General features: G+C 35.7%; 1 protein-coding gene across 6 annotated transcripts in view; it reads left to right on the forward strand.

Annotated features, from left to right (window-relative positions):
- The window catches only part of DMD (dystrophin), a 1,320,554-nt gene that overhangs the window by 618,379 nt on the left and 686,645 nt on the right, over positions 1–15,530 (forward strand). For 4 of the 6 annotated variants that reach the window (XM_075774516.1, XM_075774534.1, XM_075774539.1 and 1 more), the window contains 3 exons: positions 2,277–2,447; positions 11,627–11,806; positions 14,368–14,496. In XM_075774516.1, coding sequence (XP_075630631.1) covers positions 2,277–2,447; positions 11,627–11,806; positions 14,368–14,496 — 480 coding nt within the window. Of the gene's footprint in view, positions 1–2,276; positions 2,448–11,626; positions 11,807–14,367; positions 14,497–15,530 lie in introns of those variants that run through there. The other 2 variants (XM_075774546.1, XM_075774556.1) reach the window with 2 other exon arrangements.

Here is a 15,530-nt window from a genome sequence, read left to right on the forward strand (position 1 = left end):
TTGATTCAAATATCTGCTTTTCTCATTTTATTTTTATTTATTATATCCAAGGGTTCTTGCGAGTAAACTATTTAGCATAGCTAAAATAGCTTTAAAATCTGGAGAAAATTTATGGAGAGAGTATGTTTGATATCACTGTATGAAGCAGAAGGCCTTTAGAGGGCACTGTTTCCTATTTTTCTTTAGAAATGCATCTTTACATTTGCAGTACAAACGGAAAGTGGTTAATCAGTAACCTCTGGATATATACAATGTACATGGAAATAGTCTAATATTATTAATATTATATATAGAATTTAGAGATGTATATGGCAACGCAAATATTCATTCTGTGTTTGGGCACGTATCGATAACTTCATTTTACAGTATACCAGGTGTTTAGGATTCTTACACAAATAATCACACTTAGGGTAGTATGCTTTGCATTGTATTGCTGTTAAGTACCTGCACATCGTAGTAGTAGTAGTAGTAGTAGTAGTAATAATAATAATAATAATAATAATAATAATAATGCCTATTAGTATGCATCAGAAGAAGAGGCGAAAAACATGGGTGGATTCCTGGCTCCACATGTGAATGGAGCTTTAAAAGGCTGAGTTTTATGGTCCTTCCCAGGGATTTACCTCTTGGCCTGACCGTAAGTTCTGAGGTCTCATTTAATAAATTTGGCACACAAGAAAGCACATAAAGCTTATTTAGTGAAGAAGAAATGTTCTGAGATTTTAGTAGTAAGCCTCTGCAGAGTGATAGCGTATGATTAGGGACATTTTATTGCTTATTCCCTGGGCAAATCTGTTCTGTTTATTCAGGAATAGCAAAAACCATGTACCTACCCTCGTAACATCCTATGACATTGTAAAAACTCAAACTCTCCTTGGCGGTAGAACTAGAATCAATTTGATCATTGTGCCTCTACTTGTACTCAAACAGTGTCAAAGCCCAAAATAGTTTTAGTAGATATTAATACCAGTTTTGGATACCTGACACTACTGTAGACATTTTTTTTCTTCCTATTTAAAAAATACTTAAATAAAAATCAGTGCCTACAATCTCACTTGATTACTAATTGACATGCAAAGTAATTAGTAATGTCTTTTAAATATTAGTGACCTGGACACTTTTAATCCACCTTCTTTAATCAGCTTTTTTTAAACTTCAGCACAACATAATGTATTAATTTGTATTTTCTAACTACCAGTTGCCTAATATCTATCTGAGAACTATTCATTTACTCTTCTGCCTTCTCTAGAAAATCTGTTTCACCTTTCTTTGGTTGATTTACTTAGAACAGAAACGACTAATCTTTAGTCAGTGCCAACCAGAATTGCACGAGGACACTTGAGGACATTTTGGTTTTCCCCCTCTGTACGAAAGAAAGTGAAATGATATTATAAACAAAATACAAGTGTCCCTATTTCTGGATGGCTGTGAGTCTGACTGCATGCTGGGAACGATGTATATCATGCTAAAGTGGCAGGCACATTTTTATGAAGTGGTGGGAGGAGGGGCAAGAAAGCTTAGTAAAGAATGCATAAAAGAATGTAATGTAAACTTACAAGTAGTTTTGCAGTGACCCAAATAAATGTTATTAAACCATGGAAAGGATTTACTAATGATACATTTTTCTGCTGATTTTTAATTTATTTTTGCAGTTTGTTTTGAAAAAAAAGAAAAAAATACAAATTCCTATGCAAAATCCCTACATTTAAAGAGTATTAAACAGACAGCAAAATAATATGCTGAGAAATTAAAAACTTAAAGTTAACTGTGCTGCCTTAGTTTGACATCATTCAGTTACTTTTGTGTTTCAAGATTTTGGCGTTTCTTTGTCAGACAACTTTTTTCTTCTATATGTAGTGTAGCTACATATAACAAAACCCTTAAAGATTCAATATCACTATATTGACATCTATATGAAACTATACTCTCTGAAGAGTTTTGACATCTATTTTGTGTCTCAAGGAAAGCCTGTTCAATTCTTCCAAATTAATTTTCTATGCCTGAGTTCATAATGGAGGGAGGACATTTGCAGAGCTCTACTGCTAGTTCAAACTCCATATGTCTTTAAGCACTTATTTTTCTTGTAGGTGTTTGTGTTCTATCAGCAAAATTACAGATATTGAGAGAACTAAGGCAAGACATAACTATGTTAAAAGTGCAATTTGTGAAATTGCAAGTTAAGCTTCTATAGAAAAGTGACATATAGAAAATGGTATATAAAAATCATTAAACCTGTTTGACTGAAGAGTTAAGAAACACATGTTTTCTTTCTGCAGGTGACAGAAAAAAAACAAGAGTTAGAAAAATGCTTGAAATTGTCCCGGAAGCTACGAAAAGAAATTAATGCTATGACAGAATGGCTTGCAGCGACAGATGCAGAATTGACAAAGAGATCAGCTGTGCAGGGGATGCCTAGCAATTTGGATGCTGAAATTGCCTGGGGCAAGGTAACACACACTGTACCTTTATCTATTTCAGTTTATGCATATTAAAGAAAGCTAGATTTCTTTCTCGATAAAGAGAATAAAAATTCTGGGGTTTTAATTAGTAGAACTTTGTAACTGTTATGGCATTATCTCACCCTAACATTAATGCTCAGAAAAATTGTAACCATCTTGTCTCTGCATATATCAATAGCACAGTTCACCTTCACATTGCAGTCATCTTCTCTGAGATGAATTTGAAGTTAGAATTTAATTTTTCAGAGTACTATAAATTATCCATCCAGTATCCATGTAAATAGACATCTCTTTCTCTCTCATCCCATTCTACTTATGAGTAGAAAAGTATTAAACAGTAAAACAGCTCCAGTGGATGAAAGATTAAGGGTGTCAGAACACTGCATTTTCCATGCATTCAGACAGCAATCAGGCAGTGGGATGGTTTTTTTCTTACCCTTTTTTGTTTGTAGCTTATTCATTTTTCATTCTTGGGGGCTTCTTACTTCCATGAAACTTCTACCTTTAACTCTTATTTTAGGTTCAAACTCAAAGCCTAAAATGAAACTTTCCTCAAAATTACTGCTTGTAATCTTACAGAATCACTGAGGAATGCAAGAGTTCTACATCAAACTGTATACCTCTGTGTGATGTTAAGACTTAGCACAGTATCGTTCAACACTAGCTAATCTAGTTTATGCTCCGCATATGTAATTGTCATGGTTTTACCCCAGCCGGCAGCTGAGCACCACGCAGCCGCTCGTTCACTCCCTCCCCGTCGGGATGGGGGAGAGAATTGGAAGAGTTAAAGTGAGAAAACTCGTGGGTTGAGATACAGACAGTTTAATAGGTAAAGCAAAAGCCGCGCGCACAAGCAAAGCAAAGCAAGGAATTCATTCACCACTTCCCATGGGCAGGCAGGTGTTCAGCCATCTCCAGGAAAGCAGGGCCCCATCACGCCTAACGGGGACTTGGGAAGACAAACGCCATTGCTCCGAACGCCGCCGCCCCCCCTCTCTTCCTCCAAGCTCCTTATAAACTGAGCATGACGTCATATAGTATGGAATACCCCTTTGGTCAGTTTGGGTCACCTGTCCTGTCTGTGTCTCCTCCCAACTTCTTGTCCACCCCCAGCCATCCCGCTGGCAGGGCAGTGCAAGAAGCAGAAAAGGCCTTGGCCCCACGTAAACACTGCTCAACAGTAAGTCCATAGAACAAAAACATCTCTATATTATCAATGCTGTCTCCAGCACAAATCCAAAACATATTCCCACACTAGCTACTATGAAGAAAATCAACCCTCTCAGCTGAAACCAGGACAGTAATAAAAATCCAATCAGAATATAAACTAACCTAGCCATCCTGGTATGCTGAAATCTGTGCTTTAGAGGAAACTATGCTCATTATTATCCAAAGCTTCAAATTTTCAAATAATTACGTGCAGCCAGCAGCATTTTGGATAAGTGTTCCTATATAATTTCAAAAGAAAACAACAACCCCCTCCCCTTAAACAGTATTGTTTACGTGTGTAAAAACTTACCACTTCTGCTTCATTTAATAGGAAGAATTCTTTAAACATTTTACCAGTTTCACCATGCATTATAGAAATAGTCATGAATAATACACAGGCAACCATACTCCTTTTTTTTAAACGCTCTGTGGGTTAAAGGCACTGGAATAAAATTTAGTTTGTGGGGTTTTTTTTGGTTTTTGTTTTGTTTCGGTTTTGTCTTTAACTGCCCCTTTCAAGCTTCTGAGCTTGATCAAATGTCTTTAGCCTTGAAATACACTGATGATTTATGAATAAAAAACAAGAAAGTCTACAAGTCTTTTGTGATTAGTCTCTAAGAATGACATTATTTTAAAAGTAGTTTCTAAAAATATATACAAATCAACTGTTGCTATCATTATATTTCTTACAATTACTGCTTTGACTATTGGTGCTTTGACTTTCAAATCAAAACCTCAGTCCCTAAAAAGCCCATTGCTGCTTGATGTTCTCTTGTTTTCACTTTCTGCCTTTCCTACAGTAAAGCCTGTGCAGTTCCTCTCATTACTTTTGATTGATACTGTGATCTTAACACTCATAATAAAGGACAAGTGTCAGATTTTTAAGAGATGGGTTATACAATCATATGGTTTTAATCTCCCCAAACTAACCTGCCAGTTACTTGATCCATTTGCCCAGTCATGAAAATAAGAGTCATCTTCGGTGGTGTTAAACTACACACTACAGTTCTACTGAAACGGAAATGTACATTGTATGTTCCTGCATACGTGTTCAGGAAAGTTAATCCAGATGTATATAGCTTCACAGCAGTTTAGATGATAGAAAGATTTGTCCTTAATTTCATTTAATTGTTAGATATGAACATTAATGCTTAAGAAGTTGCATAATTAGAACCTAAAGCCTGATGATCAGTGCAGTTACACAGTGGGAAGTCCTTGTTATGACTTACACTTGCTGTAACAAGTACAACATATTTTTATCTTATGACAATCAAAAAAGGTAACAAGAGGTAATTAAAATAAGAAATCTTAACATGAAAACTATATCAAATGGGAACCACTCCACCTACTAATCTTAAAGAATGCCATTGAGTGAATTTTCACTAGGAATTGATACACAAAGGGTTGCAGGAAAAACTGGCAAAAAACATATTTTGGCTTCAAATCATGCCCAAAGCCATCACTGCAGTCTAACCTCATATAGTAACTCAGCTCTTCTCCTTCAGTGAGTTCATCACTAAAATAAGAATAAACAAACAACTTTGGATGAGAGCAGCTGCCTCTTGATATACGTACATACTGAGTGGCTTTCAGAATTCCTTTATTAAGATTCTCTTTAGGAAATATAAACCAATATTCACATAAATATAAGCAGACTTTTAATTTTGAGCAATCCAACAGATAGTATAGGTGGCAGATGCTAGCCTTCCAAATGTAAGTATTTGCAGAAATTATGTGAAGCGAGTATACTTTTTCCTAAAGAATCTGTTCCCACTAAGAGGCAGGAACTGCCGCATTTTATGCTGAACACTTTAAAATTCTTGTGAGGACTTCATAAATAAGTACAATACTGATACTCCTATGTGGATTTCAATGAAGCATCATAAAAAATTGTACATCAATAATTCAGTCCCCAGAACCAGGGCCTCACAGTATCTAATTCATGTCGCAGCTTTGGGCTTTGGACTTCCCAGGTAAGTAGGCTGCCGAAGACAGTAACTGATCTAATGAAATACACTGGGAGATGAATTAAGCCCAGCAGATTCCCATTGTGGGGAACATCTGCAGAAAAACTAAGATGGAAAATGGAGGGAGAGAGAGAATTCAATAGTACAAATGAACCAAAAACTGCTGATGTCGATATAACTAAGCAGAGAGTTCATAATCTGTTTCTTTACAGCACAAGGAAGCAGTTATACTTATTACTGCACTTATTTCTAATTCATTTTCAGTACCCAAGACTTCTTAAAAGTGAAAAGAACTCAGAGGGTTTCAAAGGTAATTATAGAGATTAGAATAAAAAAAATCATACTTGGGAACATTGTCTTCAACACCTAGAAATAAAAAACAATGTCCATCTTGAGTAGGAAATGACGTTAATGAAACATACAATTAATCTGGACATGAAGGGAAGTGTGTTATTTATTTGTTCATGTCTAGAATTTTTCTAAGGATGGAACAAAAACTTGGCTGAGTTATGTGAAATGAGATGGGCAATATAATGAAGACTGTAAATCCTGCCTTTTTACTCAGTAGAGACAAGCTAAATCTTTTCATTTGAATTCAGTTCTGTTATAATAGATAAGAAAAATGACATGCGGGTGGAAAGATAGTCATTAAACATTGTATATTAGAAATCCGTTTATAATTAGAAGTCTGATTTAGTGAACGTATTTGTCACTGAAGACATTAACCATTACGGGTTTATTTGTCTTTTAATCAGGAACTGGCCTGATGAGAATTAGATTGCCAGGAAACCATGTTCTCAAAAAGGAAATGGCAGATGGTATTACCAGGAAAAGTTCCGTATCATTCCCTACTATCAGCAGTATGTCTCTGCCAGTGCTTTAATGTTATATTTTAACACAGCATATAATACCAATGAATATAAAGTTGACTTGAAGTACTTAGAATTACATTAGCAAACAAATTTAGCAACATATTTCCTGTCAGTAAAATCAGTAAAATAAAAAGATCTGAAAATTTTGTCAACTGATTCATAGTCAGTGGCCAGAACATAAGAAAAATAAAAGATGTGCTGTGAATAAACAAATAAATATGTACAATCAGCCACTAAGAAGGCCATAATGTCAGCTTCTGATTAATTCTATAATCCCACCCATGAGAGCTGAGTGACCTAACTAATTTTTTTAGAGAGGTTCAAATTGCAAAGATTACTTCTGCGTAATCCACAGTGTAGTGGCAGTGTAGATGCACACAGAGCTTTTCTTCAATCATTCATTGGTGTTGAATTTTTTTAATCTACATATGTTAATGACCAGCACAATTAAAATATTATCCTCTACATTTAGTAACAATTCTGGTTTGTTTGGAAAAAAAAGTCAGCAGTTCAACTTGAAACATGGTGGTTTTATCATTACAAAGTCTAACTCAGAAGCCCTCTGCACCACATCCTCAGAAAAAGCCATTCTATGTAGCTTCTGTTTTCAAACATGATTTATTTCCTGTTAGGATTTGCTAATGTGAAGATGGTGATGATTATCATTCCCTTATGAACATCAAGTAAAAAAAACCCAAAACAAACCCAGTAGTATTTGTTAGTAAACTGAAAGATAAAGAGTATGCCACAGTACAGTGGAACAGGAGAGAGCTGTGAACCCCAAAGTGTACATGTCTACACAGGGAACTGCATTTATTTATACTAACATGATTCATCCTCTCATCCTATGGATCCATATGTAAAACAGGTAAAATACTAATGTATGCAACTACAAACCTTTTATGAATTTTCAGTAAAGCTTGTCCCCATGCCTTTCAGCACTGCAGAACAATCTGGCTTCCGCCTGGGTTTCAAGTCATCTGAAGTTGTTTTTCTTAAATAAAACTTTTATTCTACGCTACAACTTTCCTGAGGTTTTGATGGTAGGGATTGGTATAAGGGAAGCTGAGTTGGTCTTATCTCTCTCTCCCTTTCCTCCTTCTGGTGTTAATGGCATGGGTATTAGAAACTGGTCACCTGAGGCATGCTCTGCATGCAGAGTTTTAACAGAGAAGAATCATCTGTCTGATTGCTTACATATCCTGGGTGCTGGGAACCTAGATGCCATTTCTGTTGGAAATTTTCAAGTCCTGAGGTTTCAGTGGTGATATGATCTCCCAGTTTTGATTAAGACAAGCTACCAGCATTTTTTCTGAGAAATGCACGTGAGAAAAGAATAATGGTTCCTTTAAAAGCTAAGGAAAGATGTCATTCGTTGAAATACGAATAAATTTTTTGGGTCAAAGAATTTTCATTGTGTTATCCTGTACCAAATAGCCATAACTGGTACTTTAAAAATGTGGAAGTACAGGAGTTTCGTCCAAAGACACATTTCAGAATTCTGTCTAAGAGAAATTTGAACAGCAATTTGAATGGAGAGATTGCCATCATCTTTAACTCTTGTATCTGCTAGTAGATACATCACTAGATGTGATCCTACATGGAGGCGTATGCAAATAAGAGATGACCATATACATATATAAATATATCCTTAATATAATCTATGTAATTTCTATACACATTTTAATGGAGCAGTCTTTCCTGAAAGTATTTATGGAATCTTTGTCTTCCAGCAGGTAATACACATTTGAATAAACTTTTGTTTGATAAATAATTATCCCAGTCCTAAGGAAAAAAATGTGAATGTAATAACTTCACTGTAATGACAAATAGCAGAGTGAATGTAATCTGTTTAAAACACTGTTGAACATTACTGATAAATTTTCACAGCTGCAACTGAATTCTAGGTATTATGATGCTTAATTCAACCTTTTATTGACATATTTCTCTTCCTCCTAAATGCCATTTGAGATTGCATCAGAAAATTAGCTTCTTCCAAACTTTTAACATGTTTATATATTGTATTTATGTTACATAGTTTCATCCTGATAAACACAAAAAACCAAAATGTATAAATCGCCTACTCCTTCTGGGAAGAATTTCTTCATGTATTTGTTAATGTTTCATATTGTACCCATTGTGGTGATGTTTGGGATTTTGGGGTTTGTTTTTTTAATGTGTCTCTTATATTACAGAGCTAGCATTTTGGGTTTTTTTTCTTAGATATTTTCAAATAAACTGCACAGCTGAAATGCAATCTGATGTTAGGGCAACCAGACGGGAGTTTAAATCCAGCAAGGTTGGGTTTTTTCCCTTAGTTTTGAAATACGCTTTTCTATTTCCCAAGAACATACAGGGAAAGATGATGAGTGAAGGCCAATTCACTGAATATTGGAACTTGTTCTTCAAAAAATTAGCAGATTTTGAAAGCCACTCCCTGAGTTTTAATGAAATAATCCTAGTGATATCTTGGGATCATGATACATTTTTTAATCTCTTTTATATAGTGTTGTTAAATTAATAGCAGTCCTTTTGTCTATTACAGAAAATTTACCAATGCTGTTATATTGCAATCACTGAAGTATATGCAGACTGTCACTGTCTAGTAATAATGAAAAGAGAAAGAGAATTCTGAAGAAAATAATGAAGAAATGTCAAATTAAAAAAAAAAAAAAAGTGTCACTGAAATTGTGAAAGAACTGAAAACAAGTTGTCAGTTTACCTAGTATACATATCATACAGAGGAGGTCCTAGCTGATAATGCAGTGTGGAAACCTGCTGTCTTTAAGACCATGCTAGTTTTTCAACTGTATTCAGTGGGTCCAGGATTTTATACGTAAGAACTTTGAATAATTGAGATTTGAAGTATTGCAGAAGATGGCTTTTTCACTTTGATGTTGTGTTGAAGGCCTCAATGTTTTGTTGTTTGGTGGTTATTTTTAAGAGGATGGGGAAAGTGTGATTGTTTACTTATATTTATGTCCATTACTTGCTAATACAAAGGAATGTTAATATTCATATTGTCCAGAGGTGCACCTAGTCTTGGTTTACATTATTTCTTTACTTCAAAAGGAACAACTCCTGGGATCAGGCAAAGCACTGTTATGCTTTTGATTACACATTGGGAATTATACGTCTAGCTTTGGGTAGCAGTTTTATTTAATAGTCATCTAATTATTTGATCTGTCTGTTGACATTTATAGTTGGGCTTAATATTTTTACGTATAGCCCAAGACTGATCTGAGTTTTTATACATGTAAAATACAAAGGAAACCATAACCCATAGTAAATGTACTTCAGAGATTTTTTTTCCAAAAGGAAGTAAATTGTTTAGAAAAAGTAGTAAAGCTGATTAAAATTTTCCATCCTGAGTTAAAGGCAAATTGTATTCTTTATCTTATTCTCTTTTTTTGATGACATATTGTACCTGTTGTGAAATAGATAAAAGGGCACGTTTTCCCTTTAATCTGACAAGAACCTGATGAAGTTTGAAGCTCTCCATTTCAAATTCTATAATTCTGCAGTTGATAGTTAATAATTTACATTAATCATGTCTTGGCTCAATTACAAATCCTCTGTATTTGAGAAAATTGGTAGAATGTGGAAAATTTCTCATGCTTACATGAAATGCAAGTGTAAAACCCATTCTGTGAAATAACATTATGAAATTAGGTCATTAATTCTGTTAAGCATAGGAAATGAGCTGCTGCTTTAAGCATAACATATGCCAAGTAAGTTGCAGATACTATTAAGATTGTATTGTACCAAAAAGAATAATTTCTATACTGTCTTTATTGCAGACTGAAAATTTTACTTACTCTAACAACGCATTATCAACAAAATCAGATTGATGTGTGACATTGAGAGGCGTGATAGCACGGAGGTGATAAAGGTGTAGTTCCACTGCAGTAACAGTGTTGATCCTGAGATGGAAGAATTGTGATTGCGTTTTGGATAGAAGTGGTTCTTTTAGTGTGTTCAAGTTATCTATGAGAAATCAATGTTCCTGGAGACTAGTGATTCTTGCTTTTCTCCCAACTTCTTTTTGTGTTCAGTTTGGACCACTTCATTACTAGTTGAAGCTCTATTTTATAAGCAGAGATCGTATATTCCTGGATCACTCCCATCAGGTGACTAGGAGCTCAGATAATTTTTTCCCATAAAACTGATTATATGTGATATTAGGTGTAAGGAATTTGTGCCTCTCCTTGAGAATTCAGCAAGGTTGTTATACTCTGCATTGTGTCATCTCAGTATTTAGTATTTAATTCCTGCTTTTTTACATGTTGCCTAAATATGTTGGGGTTTGCTCCTTTTGTTAGACTTCTTGCATGTTGCAGCAAATATTAAGACATGAATAATGAGTAAATTATGTGACCTTACATATCATTTAAATCTATTTATATAAGGTAAGATAATGTGGGAGGAGATGCTGTAAATCTGATCTTGTACCACCGCACATGTATTTTAGTCATTCAAGCTCAGAGGTGCTATAGATAATAGGTTATTTTAGTATTTTAGTTAGCAGAGTGAAATTCCAAGTGAATGGAATGAAAAGATTCATTTCTACAGTTAGGAAACAAGAAAGCTAAAAGGAGAGAACATGGTTTCTGCTGAAAAAGATTGCATTGAAAAATATTAAAGAGGCATTAAAATACTTCACGAGATTATTTTCAGTGTTCTCTAAGTCTTAAATGTCATCATGATGCTTTATTATTGTCCGATTTATTATGTAAGGTTTATGTGCTATTTGATAACTATGTCATTTTATTATATGCAAAGTAAACATCTCAATATAAATATTGTAAAATGTGGATTCTTGTTTAATAGTTAAGTATTAAAACTATATTTTGAACATGGGAATGAGAGATAATCCACACTTTTTAAAATGAAACTATTACCAAAAAAGATTGTGAGCACATGATATTTACAATGTTATCAGAGCTAAATAGGAACAATTTACTTTTTACTTACTGCTCTTCACTGAATACTTTCCCTTCCTATAGGAAGCAAGAGTGTGTGTTCCAGTACGAACTTACTGGCTCTTTTAATATTTGATGTTCTTAGTGTGGAGAATTTTTAAATTCCTGAACTTTTATTTTTTATTCTGGTCATGTAGGCAACACGGAAGGAGATTGAGAAACGCCAGGTCCATCTTAAGAGCATCAGTGATTTAGGAGAGAATTTGAAGACGGTGCTGAAAGGAAAGGAAAGTCTAGTGGAGGATAAACTCAGCCTCCTGAACAGTAATTGGATAGCAGTAACTTCACGTGCTGAAGAATGGTTCAATCTGTTACTGGTAAGGAAAATGCATTTGTTCATGTAGAGGAAATGTTGGTGCCCAGTCGTAGGTGCTCAGCCTTATAGGAGTGCTTTTTCTGGTGCCCTGGACTACACTTATGGAATACCTAAGTACACAGACAATCAGATTGATTATTGTTTAGTACATTATGTATATTTTAAGAATCTGACTACTTACAGGGAGTGATGGCTCTGTGGAGTCCTGATTGTTAGTGCTTCCTGTTCCTGTCTGCCTCTGTAGTTCCTGGACTGTTGGTTTGGGTTGTTTTTTTCCTAATGAAGAAAATGCAGTTTCTCCCCAAGGACCTAGATTACTTGAATATGATTCAAATGAAATTGAGTAAGTGTTGGTATTAATACCAACAACTTCAACTGATTTTGGCTACTTTAGCATCTCTGGAATAGTACAGTTGGGAAGGAAGTCCCCACTTGCATGTTGGTTTGATCCACAGCGTAGTTGTTGTGTGCGTGAACTAGATTCATTTCAGAGGCAACTGAAACAGGAGCTCTGCTCTGGGAGCACACCTAATGTGCTCAAGGACTATGATTTTGTCTGTCAGGACTGCATGATCCCCCTTTGGATAGTTTTAGTGTATGTTTTGGTGGGGATAATTACCTAAGGGGACCAGATTAAGTCTAGTCAAAACTAAAATCCCTAATACATGCTTAATACACATTTAGGAGCCTCAGGTCCAGCTGCTTTGAACTGCTGACAGTCACATAACTATATTCTTCCTTAAAATTCATTCTGCCATGAAGAGGTGATAGCTTGAACCCTTAAACACAGAAGGGTCTTAACCACTGGGCTGCCAGAATGCTTTGGGAAACCTGGTATGCTGTTTCTGTTGCTGAGAACATGGGAATGCAATTTCAATCCAGAGAAGCTGAAGTGATTATCAAGGTTTTGTTGGCCTTTGTCATTACTTTTTAGAGCTTGATGTGTTAAGAGCTCCACTAGAGTCTGTGTAGCTACATTACAAGTGCATCTGTGATGGATATACAGCATCACTACAGGGCTTCATCACAACTACAGGCTGGGTGGGGAATGGATTGAAAGCAGCCCTGAGGAGAAGAACTTGGGGTATTGATTGACGAAAAACTCAACATGAGCCAGCAGTGTGCGCTTGCAGCCCAGAAAGCCAACCGTGTCCTGGACTGCATCAAAAGAGGTGTGACCAGCAGGTCAAGGGAGGTGATCCTGCCCCTCTACTCTGCTCTTGTGAGACCCCACCTGGAGTACTGCGTCCAGCTCTGGGGGCCCCAGTACAAGAAGGACATGGATGTGTCGGAGTGAGTCCAGAGGAGGGCCACGAAGCTGATCAGAGGGCTGGAGCACCTCTCCTATGAGGACAGGCTGAGAGAGTTGGGATTGTTCAGCCTGGAGAAGAGAAGGCTCCAGGGAGACCTTATAGCAGCCTTCCAGTACCTGATGGGGGCCTACAAGAAAGCTGGAGAGGGACTGTTTATCAGGGAGTGTAGTGATAGGACATAGAGTAATGGCTTTATGCTAAAAGAGGGTAGATTTAGATTAGATATTAGGAAGAAATTCTTCTCTATGTAGATGCCCCCTCCCTGGAAGTGTTCAAGGCCAGGTTGGATGGGGCTTTGAGCAACCTGGTCTAGTGGAGGCTGTCCCTGCCCATGGCAGGGGGGTTGGAACTAGATGATCTTTGAGATCCTTTCCAACCCAAACCATTCTGCAATTCTATAAAATGTAGTTTATAGACAGGTATAGTTAAGTGTTTGTCTACTTTCTCTCTTTGCTTTGGATTCTTTTGTTAATATTTACTAGAATCCATGAGAAAAAGGTATAAGAGAGGGAGTTGGTCTTTTACTGATTTTAGAACAGTGTAAAATGAAGGTACATACATGTAGGGGCCAAAAGGACTAGTAAAATCATGTATCTCAGCTGTGTGGTACACATCTATTGTAAGGATATGCATAGGCCTCATTCTAGTGAGCTCACAAAAAAAAAAAAGACAAAATGTTTTTTAAATTAGGAAGAGAAAAAAGATTTATCAGAATATCAACTAGAATTGCTTTTTAAAAAGCAGAGTCTCAAAGGAGAGAAGTTAGATGAAATGTAAATAAGAGTTTTATATACAAAGCTCCCTTTCTTGATTGTGACTTTGCAAGTGCATTCTTGTTACTATCTGAGTTTCAGTCAACTTAGTGGCTTTCCAAAATGAGTTCTGTACCTGGTTCTTGGGAAACTCTTTCCACCTCCAGTATGTCTGCCTGTCAGCTCCCTGTTCCTCTCAGCAGTCTGGCTGAGCTGCAGATACCTGCGTCTTGCTGTGACTTTATCACTCTCCTGCATGTCACTTTGGAAGACTCTCTCTCTCTCCCCTAGAATGTCTTTTAAATTAAAGTTAACATATAAAGTAAGAGCAAACAAACAACAGATTCTATCCTTCAGAAAACAAGCAGTTACTGTGTAAAATAAAACAAGTTTAATTTCATAATGTATGCATGTTTGCCACAGTTGGCATCATTACAACTATTATTTCAGTTCTGATTACTTTTTTTGTATGCAGTATTTACCTTTTCCACATACAGGAATATCAAAAGCATATGGACGCTTTTGATCAGAATATAGCTAATGTCACAACTTGGATGTATCGTGCTGAAATACTGTTGGATGAATCTGATAAACAAAAACCCCAGCAAAAAGAGGAAATTCTTAAGGTAAAAAAATGTGATTATCTGGAAAGCATTGATTTTATTCTGAAAAGGACTGTGTCAAAACTAGCATATTTTGAAAGGTATCACAAGTTGATTAACATTATTTTTTCTGTGATAAAGCCACCCTGTGGCAGCTTGTAGATTACTTAATAAATTTGCACCGCATTACAAAAGTATAATCCCAGCAGAAATAATACCAGATATGTTGTTATAAGTCTTGGGGAATTCCTGGTGAGTAGAACAGCAGCTTATTAAACCTGTGTTTGCTGGAAAAATACTCCTTAAACACATCTGGTTGAACAAAATCCTTTTTTCTGTGTTCTTCATTTTTAATTGCTTTTCTGTTTTTCTGTGATACTTTTCTGATATCTATGGTATCTGCATTTGATATCTCTGTCATATGATTGTTTTAATTCTATAAACACTATTTGCATTGATGCCAGACCAACACCACAGACAAGAATATTATATGGTGAACTAGCTGTATAATAATGGGTTAGTGTATTGATCAGAATGTTTTGTTTGGCCCACTGCATCATTTGACCAACTGATGAAAAATTAATTTCCAAGATAGATATGAATTTTAAAGTATCTCATTTAAAATACTGTCTTTGTTAAGATTGAACAACTTCAAATTATTATCTATATGGATTATTTTTTTTCTTCTGAAATTGGTGTGAAGTTTTACTTTGTGTTGAACTCTATGGTCAGAACATACTGTCTGAGGAACAGTTTGTAAATCAAAATCAGAATTGTATTGCTGACGCTAACATAATGATACCATTTACTAAAGCAAAACTTTACAAATTCCAAGGCAGAGCATAAATCAATGCCTTATTGATCTCAGCAGGATTGCAGGATAGACTTTTGTAGTTGAATGAACAATTTTGCCACCAGCAGGTACAAAGTACAATTATCATTGCCGTCAATACAGGTGTATATACAATTGTATCGCACAAAGGCGTTTCATACAGACGGTGAAATGTAATTCTTAATGCCCGACTGTGTTTATGATTCCTGAATGCCTGGCTATCTTT

This window comes from Balearica regulorum, chromosome 1 (genome assembly GCF_011004875.1).
Source record: "Balearica regulorum gibbericeps isolate bBalReg1 chromosome 1, bBalReg1.pri, whole genome shotgun sequence".
Classification (NCBI taxonomy): domain Eukaryota; kingdom Metazoa; phylum Chordata; class Aves; order Gruiformes; family Gruidae; genus Balearica; species Balearica regulorum.